At 40.9% G+C, this 15,965-nt stretch overlaps 1 protein-coding gene across 1 annotated transcript in view; it reads right to left on the bottom strand.

Moving 5' to 3' along the window:
- The window catches only part of MYRIP (myosin VIIA and Rab interacting protein), a gene marked incomplete at its 5' end in the record, with an annotated part of 33,389 nt that extends 26,725 nt beyond the window's left edge, over window positions 1-6,664 (bottom strand). Inside the window, 3 exons of the mRNA XM_010284840.1 lie at window positions 900-928; window positions 2,040-2,666; window positions 6,487-6,664. Of these exons, the coding sequence (XP_010283142.1) occupies window positions 900-928; window positions 2,040-2,666; window positions 6,487-6,664 (834 nt within the window). The remainder of the gene's footprint in view (window positions 1-899; window positions 929-2,039; window positions 2,667-6,486) is intronic.
- Window positions 6,665-15,965: the final 9,301 nt, after the last annotated feature.

Here is a 15,965-nt window from a genome sequence, read left to right as displayed (position 1 = left end):
TTCCTGCTCCCAGCAGTGCTTGTGTACCAGAGGCTGGAGTAACAGTTCTCTGAATGTGGCAGTAGCTATCAAATTAGCCACCAGGGTGTATCTATGTGTCCAAACATGAACTAAATATATGGAAACCCACCCATCCATAAACCTCCCAGTGAGAATTTCATTGCTTTGAAAACAGTAGCGTGATCTGGAGGCATGCATGCCTCCACCTTCCCTGCCGTGGCTGAGGGTGAAGGACAGCAGGAAGAGCCTTTTAGCCTCAGGGGTAAAATGAAGGGGAGAATGGGTCAGAATCCCAAACCTTGCATTTTTTGCACAACAGAGAGGTATAAGCAGCACTTAAGATGCAAAGCAGCTCTCAAAAGAATTGGGAAGAGCAATCATTTTCCACACCAGCTTGCACTTTGAAGAATACACTAAGCTGACGAAGGATGCCATCATGTATGTCTGGAAGCACCCTGCCTTTCTGGAAGCACCTGTCTTTCTGTTCTCCACTGGATGAACACCTCCAGGGCACCTTCCCTGTGAGCTCTGCTCTTCTATACTCTGTAGGGCAGCAATAACTTGAAAGCCACAATATGAATACAGTCACACATAGACACACAGAGTATGCACAAATACACAAAGCCAGAAAGGGAAATGCAGAAGTCTGTGTACAAAATATGGTCTTTGTGCAGTCCCTGGAAAATTCTGTAATTCTGTCTAATGTTCTAAGAAGTCATTGATGGCCACTGACATATTGTTAGGGTACATTATCTTACATAACTCCCCTTCAACAACTGTACATTATAAATGTATGAGGACATGAGTATAAATGAATCGGTACAAAACACCTGCACCTGTCTCCTAAAAGCAGATGGAATAGATACAGAATTAATGATAGTTTACCCATCATTAAAAACCTGATGAAATCCTAGAATCCTGATCTTGACTTATGATCACTGTACTGATGTCCTTCTACAGGAAATATAGGCTAATAGCATAAGCAAAGAAAAACAATTCCAGCCATCCTAAAATTGCTCAGACGACTTTAAAGACTGGATTGGGTTGCTTGTAGTCAGAGGCATAGGGAGAAGACAGCATTTAGCTCATTGCTTCAGGCTTACCATTACTCTATGCAGCAATGATGCAGCTTCAGGATGTAAGAGGGGTAGGACATGAGAAATGGAGCTGGACAAGGGGTCAATATTCTCCTCATCCAGCTGGGTTATTAGAGTTAGAAGAGGGCTTGTACTGCTAAAACATTTTTGTGGGACAACCAGATCCCTTATATAATATCAGCCCCAGGCCTGGAAAAACTCCAGAGAAGGCTTCTTGGCTTTCTGGTTATCCCAGACTTGTTGTTTAAAAGAAATTTTTGAAAAGTACTTTGCTGTCTTCAAGTTGTATGATCAGTTTTTCCAAGTTTGAGCTGTTACATTCGGTTAGTTTGGTTTTTTTGTTTTTTTAAAATCAATTGACAAATTATTTAAATGAAAGTAGTTTGCAAACACTCACCCTACCATATCAGCACTCATAATCAAGTGACCAATTAAAAGTAGACATCACTTGGATTGTATTTCAAAAAATGCCCTTTCTGAATTTCTGTTGCTCATTAGCATTATCCCTTACCAGGATATTTGCAAACAGCACACAGAAGATTCCCAGACATACGAGTTACTTCTTGCTCCCAGAAGAAAGGAGTTAAAAAAAAACCCAAGGCAACAAAAGAGGTGATTAGTCAACATCTGTTAGCTGTTGGCAAATCCTGACTTTTTTTTTTTAAGAGCACAGTATTTTGCAGCATTAACAATGTCATTGATCAGATGGAAGTGGCATATTTGAGAACGAGGCAATGCCTATTCATGGTGTATATAATACTTTACCTTTGCTTTTTCTCAGCTAGGAGGCATAAGGAAGATAAAGCTTGCAAGAATGCTCCGCCTCCCACTTACGATTCATGTGTTATTGCCAGCATAGCTTAATTTGTTTTGCCCAGCTCTTTTTGCAAATGTATTTGATAAGGACAAACACAATTACCTGACTTAAATTCATCTTGTTGCCTTTTGTGCGGTTTTTTTCTTCACATAATTCTTCAGAGATTGCTTTGTTCTTCCTCCACCTTCTTGATCTCTTTTCTAAATCATAATGGACTTCTTCAGTCTCACTGCTGTCCGAATACTCCAAGCTGGTTGCCTGTGGATTGAAATTTACATCCAGTTCTCCATGGAAATGTGTTTTTTCCATTCTGGGCATATCAGTTTGAGTTCTGCTTTGTAACCAGAGAAGTTTGCTAGGTCCTTTAGCTTCCTGGGAAGAGTTTACTGAAGATGTTTCCGAATCGGAGAACAGTGTCTCAGTATTGGTGTATAACCCAGAGGAAGGGGAGGTCACTGCCTGGTACTGATCATTGCCATAAACCCATTCAGTACCATACTGGGAATTGTTAAAATAGAAATCATCTGGTAATTGCCGAGGTCTCCGACGCAGCTTGTTCAAGGCCACATTCCAGTCATAGTCATCCTCGCTGTCTGAGCCCATCTCGTCATAGGCAGACACAACGCTGGATTCATTCTCCAAAGCTTTGAACACTTGACTCTTTGGTTTAGCGAGCATTCGAGGACGAGGCAAAGTGACATTCTGCAAAGCTACCCAGTTTCCATCAGTGCTTTGAAAAACAGAAGGCGGATCTATAAAAACGAGACACAAAAAATTGTGATCACAGTGTGAAACGCTCATTTTACCTGTCAGTTTGCGACCAACTGGCCAGAAATTGGAGGGTTCAACAAAACTAATGAACAAACGTTAAGTGTTGCTGCTACATGAATTCTCTCATTTTGTGAGCCATGCTGACATACTCCTTTTAATCAGAAGCCACCACTTAAAGCCATGGTGATGACTATTTAAAATGTGAAAGTACTTAGACCAATGTTTTTTTTCTAAAAGAATTAATAGGAAAGGCTGAGGGAACATCAATACATAGACATACATAAATCCTGTGTTTTGTAAATGTCTTCAATTCTGTGTGCAGTTCTGGTGCCCCATCTCAAAAAGGAAAGATAGAACAGGGATCAGAGTAGAGCAACAAAGATTGCACCAGGTTCTGAACTGGCTTTCGTTCAAGGAATGACAAAGTAAGCCAGAGCTCTGTCATCTGAAGGAGAGAAGACTGAGAGGATACATGCTAAAAGAGATGGGGGAATCTATTCCAGCCTAACTACTAGAGAACATCAAGTGAAAGTAGTGAAATCAAGGTTCAAAACAAATAAAAGAAAGTGGGATGCAATGGGTACCAGGAGCTTCTTGCCTAAGGGTGTTATGGATGCTAAAAATGAATCTGGGATAAAACAGAGATGGCTATGGACATGGAAGAGTAAACATAGTAAACACTAATGTTTACTAAATACCAAAAAATACATCTATCTGAGATAGTCATTAAGCTGAAAATTCTGGAGGTTCAGCGCCTACTCAAAGGCAGCATGAAAAATACTTGCTTTCTCCTAATCTTTCCTAGGCTCTTGCTTATGGTTACTGTTGCTGCTGTTGTTGTATCCTAGACTAAATGAGCTTTTTATTTTACCAAAGCACTGCTGCTCTTGTATTTTTACACTTTTTTAGAGTATGTTTTACAATTCCGACAGGAAAAAAAAGTGCCACAAATACGGTCAAAGAGTACTGTATAACTCAGAGAACTGCAGTTCTTCTAAGTTTAGATTCCATTTCCAATCAAACTGAAAAAGTCCCTTCATGGGAAATGTGAACATCTGATGACTCTACCTCCAACAGCAATTGAATAAATATGTAATTCCATGGATTTACAGTTAATCTCAGCCTACTGAACTAACTTTTCAGCCTTATGGATTCCTTCCATGGGTTCAAATTTTCCATTTCCAGAAAACTGTAGAAATACTTATTATAAACTATTAGCTTTCTAACACTGTAAACAGAACATCACTATTTAAAAATGGACAAAGTAAAACTTGGATTGTGTTGTAAATGATACTCGAGCATCTTGCATTACATGATTACAAATACTTGGAGCTCAGGAAGATGACTTTTTCCCTGGAATTGTTCATAAAGAGCATATACAGTAAGAAGGTGTGCTTAGTTTAAAAAAAAAGTTTGTGGTGCACTACCACCAACAAAACACCCCCACAAAAATGAAACAATAATTAAATAGCAATTAAACTTAGGAAGTATGGAAGATTTAGACCAGTTTTTGTGTTTGTTACTCATTGAGTCCTTTCATCTTGTTTTCACTTCCTAAATTTCATGCCATTTCACAGAACTTGAGCAATAAATCTCTGAAGTTATTTTTACTCCTGCTTAAAAAGAAATCAAAATTCTCACACTTGAGAATCGGTCAAAAATCCTCAGTTAACTGAAGAAAGGACAGGATAGTAGTTGATTACATATTAGAGGATAAGCAAGGTGGAAAGGAAAGCTACTGAGAATTTTATATTCAGAAAGCTGACTTAGCTTTATCCCAGCTTCAAGTAATGTCACATGCTCCCTGACTGATTTTCCAAAACAAAGACACTTACTTGAAAGAATGCACACAATTCTTTGGGCATACGCTACAATTTATCCATGTGAAAATGAAAACAGATTTAAGAAGCCTCATTGTGAAACTACCAGTAAAGGGGAAAAAAATACTAATTCATTATTTGGCTCTTGAGTCAACATTTAAACCAGAGCAAACTGTAATCAAAATGAATTGTGATCTGCTTTTTGGCTACATGACTAAAAAGTCCACTGATGTTACCACTCCAAACTCTTGGTTGAGATTTCTTTTGTTTTCCGTATCCTAATACAGAGCTGCTTAGTACTGCATAGACGAGATCATATTTACACATATTAGCACAATCAGCTATTTACTATAAGTCCAATAGGCAACACATTTTCATAACAATGTGGTTCTTAGATGAAAGAAGCAGAACAAATCCTCTGAGTAGAGCACCTGGAACGAAACTGGGTCAATTTGGCATTCTGTTAACGGTTAAGTAATTCTTATGTACTAAATTGCTCGATGGTTGAATTCAATGGGAATGAAGTGGGTTCTTAAATTTAAGCACCCAATTAACTGCTTTACTGAAAATAGGCCTTCCACTAAAATGCCCAGGAGAACAACCCTTCTAACAGGGGCTGAATGAGCAGTTCACAAAGTAATGCATACTTAGTTAAGTCAGATTTTAGTACTACTTTACTATCACTTTCTTTTTGGGGCGAGGAGGGGTATTGACACTGTCTAATTTTGAGTCACCCAGGTTATCAACTGGCATTACAGATAAACAAATTGTATTGATGGGCAGCCCCCATCCCTGGTCCCCACTACACCCAAACACCGATTTTGTTTGCTTTGCTTGCCAGCACCTGGTGAGCCAGCTGTGGGGGTTACAGCACCAGTAAACTCACCCTACAAAAGAGAAGTTTTCTGCTTGTTTATCTTCCTGAACCAATTTGCCATAGTGGTCAGATGGGCTCTACAGCTGTTATAAGAGAAGAAGCAGGAACAAGCAGACTCTGTCACGGGAGGACAACAGCTGCAGCAATGTTAGCTTTGCTGTTCCTGGTCACCTGGAGCCAGGGGCTGCTGCTGCAGTGAGCAGGTCAGCCCTTCCCCTCGTGCAGCTGCAGGGGTGAAAACTAACTCACTCTTCTGTGCAGCAGTTGCCTGGTGCTACACTCTTGTGGCCTCAAGAACACTACAGCCAGAACAAGAGAGTCAGTGAAAATGGCACACCCCCAACTCCCCGCTAAGAGCAGGAACCACCTTCTTCAATGACAGCCTGTACTTATGGCATCTTGAAGTAAGCAGGGAGTTGCATTCTATCCCAGGGCGCTGATTCAGGAATGGGGCTGACTTAGGAAGCTGCTCACCATCCATCATCCATATTCACTCCCATACCTAATGCACGGATACAGAGGACAGATCTAGCGAAACTGCTGGTCCTGTGATGTTCCTACTCATACAGCTTCCTCAAACTTGTGTGGAAGCAGCAGTTAGTAGGGTTGCGCAGAAGACTGCATTGGTCTTGAAAATAAAGGTGCAAGGAGGAATCCTAAATGTGAATTATTTCACTGTTTGGTTCACCACATAACCTCATGAACAGTTAACTTGTGCAGCAGAAGGGATTCTATGGGCAGCTGCAACTCCTTCAGCTGGAGAACAGATAACCAGGTGACAAAGCAGGGCGCTTGGGCTCTTGTGTCTTAGAAGCTCTGAAATGTATCCAAATTAGGTGCCTAATATTTCCTAACAGTCCAAAATCAATTCCCCAACGGCCCACATTTTGAATCTTTTTCTTGGGTTAAAAAAAAAAAAGAAAAAGGTAAGATAAGCGATGACACAGCCCAATGAAATCATGACACTCAGGATCACCAAACAGACATTTTTACATGTGACCCCTGCAAGCAGAAATTTCCTGGCGAAGGACCCTGCTTTAAGTTATATTTATTCCATGGAGTGAGAACCAAAAAAAGAATCATATTCGTACTAGAAATATTTACTTGTTTCATTTAGCCTGTCCACACTTTTCCAGCTGGGTAATGCAGAGAGCTTGCGTTCTTTATGTTTCCTGAATTGTCCTTTTTGCTGCCTCCAAAGAGCCTCAGTCACAGATGATGCAGGGTCTACTCCTTTACTGGGCATATCTTCACTAGCCAGGGAGAATGCAGACTGAGACCTCTGTGGGAATAAAAATCAAAGAGCATAATTTAAAAATAGAAATACTTAATTATCAAACTCCTTACTGTAATTAGTATGAGTGTTCAGTTACCCACAGAAGTGTGGGATCTTCTATCATACAGTAATGGAATTTAATGTGTTCAAAAGAATTGTTTCAACACTAGATTGCGTATTTATGTACATTTCTGATGCTATGCAAGAAGGCAGAAAGTTGTTTATACTACCACGGACTAGATGGAGAGAAATAATTAAGGTGAAGTTGTTAGGAATGTGCTTGGTGAGGACTGATATCTAACTGCTTTGACTCAAGCTAGGCAGAAGAAGATCCCATTGTGGTGAGACATGATGATCTATTGTTGGCTCAACAGGCCATCTGGTGTAACAATTTGCAGAAGTTAAAAATTAAAAAAAGCAAACAAACAGCCTGTTACCCATAAATAGCTGTGCAACTCAACTGATTTTAATGCAGAATTCTTTTGTTTGCTAGGACATACATACCACACAATATTCTGGGCAGTTTTATGCAGTCTTGCTAATGAAGTCAACGTAGTCTACAACTGCATATCTATTTGCTTCTAGGGGGGTCACATTTCAAGTCAAAATGACGTAAAATACTGTTGTGATTGTTAATAAGCCCTGACTACTACTGAGGGAAAGGCGCTTTCCTTTGGATCTATATAAATAGATCAAACATTTTAGTTTTGACTTAGGTATGGGGGTCAGTTACAGAAATTACATTTAAATTTGGTCAGTTTTAAAAAAACGTGAAAGCTGGCAGTGTCCTGCAGATTTCAAGAGAACTCTTACATCTCAAATCACATATGTAATTCTAGAAACAAGGCTACAGCAGCTTGAGTCAAGTTTTAACATCTGGCTGACACTATTTTGCTGCAATACAATTTTTTAAAAAAAATTAATAACTTTTCTTTTGATGACAACATGTGCTTAGGCAGCTTGAATGGCAAGAGAGATAACTTTTTCTAATGACAATTAGCTTTTTCCCCATAACTTTTTACCACTCAAAACCTTGTCTTGCTCTTCATAACAGAGTTGGTAAAAGACTGCCTGTATTGTGCCAGGGTTTCATTATGAAGTATGCTTTCAAGTGGCTCAGCTTCTTTACACAGGCCAACTTGGCACTCTCAAATCTTTGTACATTTTTATGCATGTTCCAATTACAAATAATTAACTAAGACTGTTAATTCAAAATGGTCAGCCTTTGCCTGCATGAGAGCTCTGCTTTGCTCTGGTGCAGATGAGGAAAAGGATAACTTGATTTAGGAAAAGGATAAGTTGACTTAACCTCCCCTGGCGCAACTTGAAGCCATTTCCTCTTGTCCTAACTAGCGATAGGACAAGAGGAAATGGCTTCAAGTTGCACCAGGGGAGGTTTAGATTGGATATTAGGAAAAATTTCTTCACTGAGAGGGTGGTCAGGCATTGGAACAGGCTGCCCAGGGAGGTGGTGGAGTCGCCATCTCTGGAAGTGTTCAAGAAACGTGTGGATGTGGCGCTTCAGGACATGGTCTAGGGGACATGGTGGCGCTGGATTAATGGTTGGACTTGATGATCTTGAAGGTCCTTTCCAACCTAGTGTTTCTGTGATTTCTGTGATTTCTGTGACTTTCAGCTATTTTCAAGTCCCTTCAATTCCCAGGGCAGCATAAGCATTGCTGGGAGTCCTTTTGGCTTGAAAGCAACACTTACACCACTTTTCTGACTGAAACTCCTCCCATCTGAAATGCTCCTGTGTGGGACTTTTGTACCATGCCAGAAGATTCAATTAACTGCAAATCTTCCTGTATCCTTGGCTCAGCAGCGTGATTTCATAACAGATTCAGTAAAAACAAAGACAACTAAGCACCAGGGTTTCGCTTCTGAACTCTGGAGGAAAACCCAGAATTATTGTCCTAGAATGAAATACTTTCTGTAACTGCAATGACCACATAACTTGGTTAATCCTGTCCATTCAAAGACACAGGTCCTAACATGATCACAGAACCACAGAATAGTTTGGGTTGGAAGGGACCTTTACAGGTCATCTAGTCCAAACCCCCTGCAATGAGCAGGGACATCTTCAACTAGATCAGGTTGCTCAAAGCCCCGTCCAACCTGACCTGGAATGCTTCCCAGGATGGGGCATTTACCACCTCTCTGGGCAACCTGTGCCAGTGTTCCACTACCCTCATTGTGAAAAAGTCCTTTCTTATATCTAGTCTTTTAGTTTAAAACCATTACCCCTTGTCCTACCACAACAGGCCCTGATAAAAAGTCTCTCCCCATCTTTCTTAGAAGCCCCCTTTAAGTATGGAAAGGCTGCAATAAGGTCTCCATTGCAGTGCTTCCTTCCAAATTCAGTGACACAAACTACTAACAATAACCTCACAGGACTGTATAATTTTATTACAGGGAATCTTTCAGATGATTCACAAACCAGCTATATTCAGGTATGTATTTAGGCCGTTTCAAACCTCAAACTAGATATTCAACTGATCAGTATCATCTGAATCCTCCTTAACCCTGTAGAAGGGTTAATAATTTAACACAATACAGACAGGTACATAAATTGTTTTGCTATAGGAATTTGCTCTTTAACTTTGATTTCATCCTGCCAGGATATATGGACAATACAAACAGTTCTGCCACAAATTTGCAGCCTGAACTAGGACAAGTTTTAACTGTGCTGTGGCTCACTTCACTGTAAAGCAATAACTACCAAACTTCCCATTCTTACAATAGATTAGGTCTGGTTCACGTCTGCTACATCATCTGTTATCTTTGTATGAAAGTTGTTATGTACTGAAAGCAGCAAGCTGTTGTGGCTGTCACTATTTTCACAGTACTGAGAACATTCCATCAGGACACATTCTTCTTCCATGTATATGGCAAACACAGAGAGATAAGAGATGCTGAAGAACCCAGAAGGAGGAATATCCTACAGTTTAATCACTAGTATCTATTTTCCCTTATTACTTAAAGAACTGAATCATAAGGAGGAGAAGAAAAAATCAGGAAATCTCAAGTAGTCTGTTAATGATAACCGCGGCTCAGATAATGAAAGTAACATTTTTTTTTCTTACTATGTAAAATCTGTAGGTTTGACAGCTTTTCTGGTGCTTTGTTTTAAACGGCAGCTTCTCGCCTGCCTACTCATCGTTTTATAGAAACATCACAGTAAAGGTTTCATCGCAGTGATGGCAGCATCTGCACTTAGGTCTCAACTAACCCTAAGACCTGCCAGCAGCTTAGCCCTGACAACGCAGAACTTGGCACGGGCTGCCAAACCCACTGAAGGAGCTCAGCGATCCTGCCCTCAGTCCTGTGCTTCCGCAGCAATGCTGCTACCAGCACTGCCTGAGCAATTTAAAGCTAGCTCAGGTGTGTCTACACTATAGGGCAGATAGATCTTTCAGAAGTACTAGAAGATACACAACAGCTTGAGGCATTTAAAAAGGAGAAGACGAGCATGAAGGGCCTGATGGACAAAAAGCACTGAAAAACAAGGAAGCACAGAAAAGGAAGCAGACGCAGTCCCATGTGGTATAGCAGTCTGTGATCTCAAATAAGCTTAGCCAAACAAGCTTATTCTTTTAAATTGTGTGCTGAAACTTTTGGGTCAGGTCAGAGGGAAACTGCTCTCCACAGTTACTGCCAACTCTCTGCAGATAGCAGGAAATTGATATTATGCAGGAACTACTGCTAATTCCCAGGAAAATCCCTCCAAATGCAGCAAAGGAACTAGCTTTTGGTGCCTCCAAAGCTTGGCTTGAGGCCATCCTCATCCTTTTTCTACACTTTGTGTGAATTTTTTGATAAAATCTGTCTTGGACTGCTCTGCTAGCAGTACCACCTCTTCTCACTGAAGATGGTTCAATGTCACAGAATGCTCAAGGAGAGAAAAGTAATGCCAAGCTAAAACAGACTGGCTGCACTCTGCATTCAGATCCTGAGAAAGGACAAAATGATGCTACTGGAAGAAGCTGTTGAACTTGTAGCTCTTCACTACGACTACTGTAGTTTTCTGTAGTTCTTGTACCTGGAGAGGTTTAAATGATCAAGAAGTGCCAGTGTTCTAATAAGCTCCAATTAAGAAGAATAAATAAAAGTAGATCATTAGGTTATTTCTTGTTCTGAAAGTTAGTTTTAGATAGGGATAGAAGGATAGATAGTAGAATTTTGTTTTACTCAGACAAGTATGGGTGGAAAGAAAGTGTAAATATTCATCCCTGATAACAGTTTCCACCACTGGTACCACTGATAATGATGCAAAAAAGGAGCGTCAATAGCCAAGCCTGATGTAGGAATAGGACAGAACCGTATCCTGGCATGAGAACAAATCAGTCTACACTGGCATAAACTGGCCATTTTTTTCAAAGCACAAAAGCAAATGTTTTCCACAAGTTTATCTCCAACCAATTAGTGGCCTGACTGATGACTCTAAAAAGCAAATGACTCACGGCCTCGTTTTGTTGCTTTTGCAATTAAAAGCAAACTAAAAAGTTAGTTATTTGCTGTGAGGTGACACAGCCAAAGCTCTAATGTTGGTTGGCACATTTGCATCAACTTCATCTCAGCTGGCACCACTAACTCAACAGCCCTACAACTATAGCATGGGCTTCAGCATGGGCTACAAACCTATGTACATGCCTGCCCACGCTGCTGACTTCACTGCCACACTTACCTGTGGCAGGCAGCAGAAGTACACATTACTGTACTGCATTTGTGTCTCTCTCTGTCACAGAGATAACAGCCCACCTGTAGATCCACAGGGGACATTTTTCCCTTGTGGACATTTGCACAGGAAGCAAAACACTGAACATAAGGGATCAGGATTGAGAAGCCTACTTGGGGCTGGTGCTCCATGTAGTTTCCCTGTGCACGGATGCAGGGAAGTCCTGGAGGCAAGGCCAGCTACCCCGACAGGCTCTTGGATCGGTTTGTATTGGAACAAGGGATATTTACCAACGAATGGAGGAGTCATGTTCCTGATTCTTTACCAATTGCCTACAAACTTGGACAGCAACAAGATCTCAGGGCAGAAGAAACAAAGCCAGTCTATTTTCCAAAACTATCCAAATAATACAGCAGCCATAATTTATGCCAATGATTTATATTACACAATATAAATTGTATTTATACAATTTTCAAAAGGAGGCAGGAATGTAGGAGCTTTGGTCCTGATTTATAAGGACCTGAGAGATCAAGAAGATCTTTTCTTCCCAGCTAAAGCGACCGGCACCATTTCTAACCAGAACGTCTGGTTCCTCAGCAAAATAACCCCTGTCAGCCAGGTGCTATTTTTGGTGTATTTATTTGTGATGAATTACAAGGCTTCTGTGTGTTTGCAGTCAGATCCTAAGACACTGCAACTGTTAGTTTCTGCAATAGATCAGTACATCAGCAGATGGCATTGCAACCCAACAGGTCATTTGCTATGTTCACTGCACACAGTCCTCGGAGGCATGCTGCTGCATGCTGGATTGCTGTGCAGTACAGCACAGCTTGCAAATATAGTTACAGTATTGACAGGCATTTCCAAACAGTTCCATTAGATGAGTTTCCCACCAAATCCTGCCTACTGGCATCTGCTGTGAGATGCTTGTTTCAAAAAGAAAAATTCCAGACCCATTTTTTTTCTCTTTTTTTTTTTTTTTTTTTTTTTTTTTTTTTACCCCTCTTCAGGGGATTTCTGCTGCATAGCTATAAAGTCTGGATGGAGAGAAGTCAGCCTTCATCTTGTACTTGGCTAGCATTAAAAGGAATAAATTTTACATGTACAGTTCTGTTTCATTGCTGGCCTTAAAAAAAAAAAGTGTAGTTTCTGAAGATTAAAGAAGGAAGGACTGAATAAAACGTAATGACATTCAGTGTCTCCTATTACTTAATAAACATAAATATTCCACCTTCTGTCTATAACAATTTACAAGTCTATAATTCTGAACACTGAATAAATAAAAACAAGTAACCAAAAGCAAGAACAAGTTTTTATAAAGCACACTTTTGAATAGTGAGTCTAATGTTGATAATCTATGGATTCTATACCTTGAACAACTCTCATATATATCCATATTGTTTAGAGAGACAATATAAAGATTTTGCTCTACATTCTTACTCGAAAGAGTAATGGGTAATTCCTCCTTCTTCTGAAGAGCAGCCAAAGTGGTAGGTTCAAAATAGATCTCAAAAGTAATTGACTGAACTCTAAAAAGGATATTCGGGATCATACATGTTTTATTCTTCACTTCCATCCTATTTCATCCTATTTCTTTGGTCTGATTTAACTAGTAAAACTGTAATTTATTCTGCACTTATTTAGAGTAGACCAAGGACTCTTCCAGTTTCAGGAGGGACTGCCACAAGGGTAAGGCACCTGCAGGGTCACCATGATCAGAGCCTTGGCAGGCACTGGGACCTCAACAGCAGGGCTGATGGCAGGGAGGGTGCCTCTGGACCTGGGCAGCAGAGTCCTCTGCTGTGCAAGCTCTGACCTGTGGGGCAGCTGCTCATCTGGGCTTTGAGGACTACCTTGTTTATTCAGAGAAGCAGTCTAGAATTGACAGCACAAACACAGATGACAGCAACCTTATCCATCCCCTTTCCTCACCTGCAAATTCTATGCCCATGCCTGCCAGCGGTGCAGCGAACACCCTCGCCTGCTTCTCAGCTGTGCTCTATGAACACAATCAGTGTGCAGACAGAACCAGCATGTCCCACCCCCCTCAGCAAATACAGTAGCAATCCCGAAGCACCAACAGCGACTGCATCCTTTGGTAAGTAAACTCCCACACCAGCAAGCAGACTGTATGAGCTTGCGAATGGTGCCACTCTGCCACAGCCGATTTATCCTTGGAAGCGATTTTCGCTCTGCTCAGATGTATGCAGTCCAGACGTTTAGTGGTGCAAGTGAAATACCAAGGGTTTCAAGCATCTGTTCCTTTAGTCAGTCTTGTGTGTGGCAAAGGATCTGTTAACAATCCTACAGCTTCTGAAAAAGGGCAAGTACAGGCACATGAATGGGAGATTTTCACGTTCAATTGGAAGAAAACTCCCTTCTTCATGCCCTGACCTAAACCGTGGTTAGGATACCCCAGTCATCAGGGCAAATCCTTGAACAGCAGGCTGGGAGAAAGCAAAGATGACGGCCCCCTCTCCTGCAAAAGCCTTAGAGCATCCGTCCTACCAGGGTCTGCCCAAACTGGCTTGTTGTTCGCTAGTGACACAGACATAGCCTGGCTGCACTGGGTGGTTTGCCATCCTTCTACTGGCCTCTCAGGCAGCTGACCCCCTTAAAAGCATTGTTCCTTTAAAAGGAGCACAAAAATAATGCTCAGTTAATCAGGAATGGGTCCATCAGCAATATGAATTCCACAGCTGTGTGACAATGTGTAGAGCCACATTTGGGTGTGCATTTATTTTGGTTCAGTTTGGATTAGCTGACCTCAGGGATCCAGAGATGGGTTGCAAGGCAGAGAAGCAGGAGGTTATTCCCCAACAAACCCATTGCTGCTGAGCATGCAAGTAGCTCTACACATCACCAGAGAAGTATAATCCATAGCGCTTGAGCGATCTTGATCTCTCCCCCCCCCCGCCCCAAATAATAAGCAGGCCCCACATGGGAAAATGCTATTGCTTTGGTTGCAAGGGATTTGTAAGCTAGTAATAATTAGAATATGAGTATAAACATCCTTTTATTGTACTTATGGGGATAACAATTTAGGACAGTGCTAGGAGCATAAAATAGCAGAGTTCAATCAATGTAATGGATTGATGTGAACAAGTCTGTACAAGTTTGTGGTAAATCAATTGTTAGGTGCTTTGACAGGAATAGAGGGTAGATGTAGCAATGCAACTGTTATCTGAGCAGTGCCTTTACAAGGTACGCTTGTTCATTTAGCTTTTACTGTTTCTCACACGTTACCCCATGGACCATTCTTTTTCCCTCCTCCCAAACTTGGAATACTCTATTACATCTCTTCAAAAAACCAACAAAAACTAAACAGGGGAGAGGCTTCCCAGTTGCGTTAACACCTTTCATTTGAAGATACTGGGAGTTCAGTTAGTATCCTGTGATGACATTATTACCATATTACTTTCAGATGAGAAAGCTGAGCAACTGCAAAGGCCAGATCCCTGGTTCTGGTGTAGGACAATATGATTCTAAGTCGCTACTAGTGTACCCCACTAGGAGAGTGCATGTGTATAAAAGGGTAGGGGAAGGAGGTGAGCTGGCATCTTCGTCTCAAGTCTAATCGCAGCCTCACACATAAACTCACTTTTTTTCAAGAGAATACTCTTCACTGAACACAGTTATTCTTTTTTCATTAATTTCTAGGTTGCTCAGTGCCCTGCGCAACCTTTCATGTCCTGTTCTGACCCTCATCTACAAAGTTGTGCTCAGCAGAGCGCTCACCCATCAGAGAGAATCACTGTATCTCCTACTCAAACACCCACTTGACAGAGGAAGCCTTAAGTGTTCTGTGTTTATTTGCTTCTTGCTGTGACAATATACACCCTGATTTCATCTAAAAATAAAGTAGGATTTGTCAGGCAGCCTAGCTCTGAGCACTACAGGTTTTAAGTTAGACCTTAAAGCTTTGTGATACCCAGCAATGTATTAGGATATCATCTTTAAAACAAAGTAAAGCTGAAAGAACAGCCTATGACCAAAATTATTTGGAAAATAACATCACAGAATGACCACCCTTCTCTGTTCTCTCTCCTACTCCCTTTCATGCCTTAAAACCTACCTTGATTTTCTGGCAGTAAGTGCAATTCAGCTGAATTTAGGTCTGCATGGGTTTGATCATATACCTAGCATCCAAACCTGTCTTCTTGGATGTTTGTCATGTGCATGAATCGTTCTATGAAACAAAGAATCCGTAAGCTTCTGCTAGAGATACATCTCAAAAATACTCAAACTATACAAACAACTTTAAAAGGACAATGCTGTCATATTTAGCCTTGTACTGATTATTTATCCACCTGAATGCTTAAAAAGTGGTACTAATTGCTGAGTCAAAATTGCAAAAGCAGTTGCATCCTATTCTTCTGCTGCAGTGGAAGGAGGGAAATCAGCCACCAGATTACTATGGGCAGGGCTGTCTTGATCTGAAATCCAGATCACTTTTGCAGTGAGACTACAACATTACACCTGCAAAGCCAGCACATGACAGTAAAATTTGTAATCTGGAAAGTACTTAGAGAAAGTTGGATCTTCTCATAATAGATATTAATAAAAGAAGTCGTATTATTTTCTAAAGTACCAAGTGCTTTTCCATCTCAGAGTGTACTGTTCTTTCCC

The sequence above is a fragment of the Phaethon lepturus genome, unplaced genomic scaffold (assembly GCF_000687285.1).
Source record: "Phaethon lepturus isolate BGI_N335 unplaced genomic scaffold, ASM68728v1 scaffold4284, whole genome shotgun sequence".
Lineage (NCBI taxonomy): Eukaryota > Metazoa > Chordata > Aves > Phaethontiformes > Phaethontidae > Phaethon > Phaethon lepturus.
This window is presented reverse-complemented; position numbering and strand designations above follow the sequence as displayed.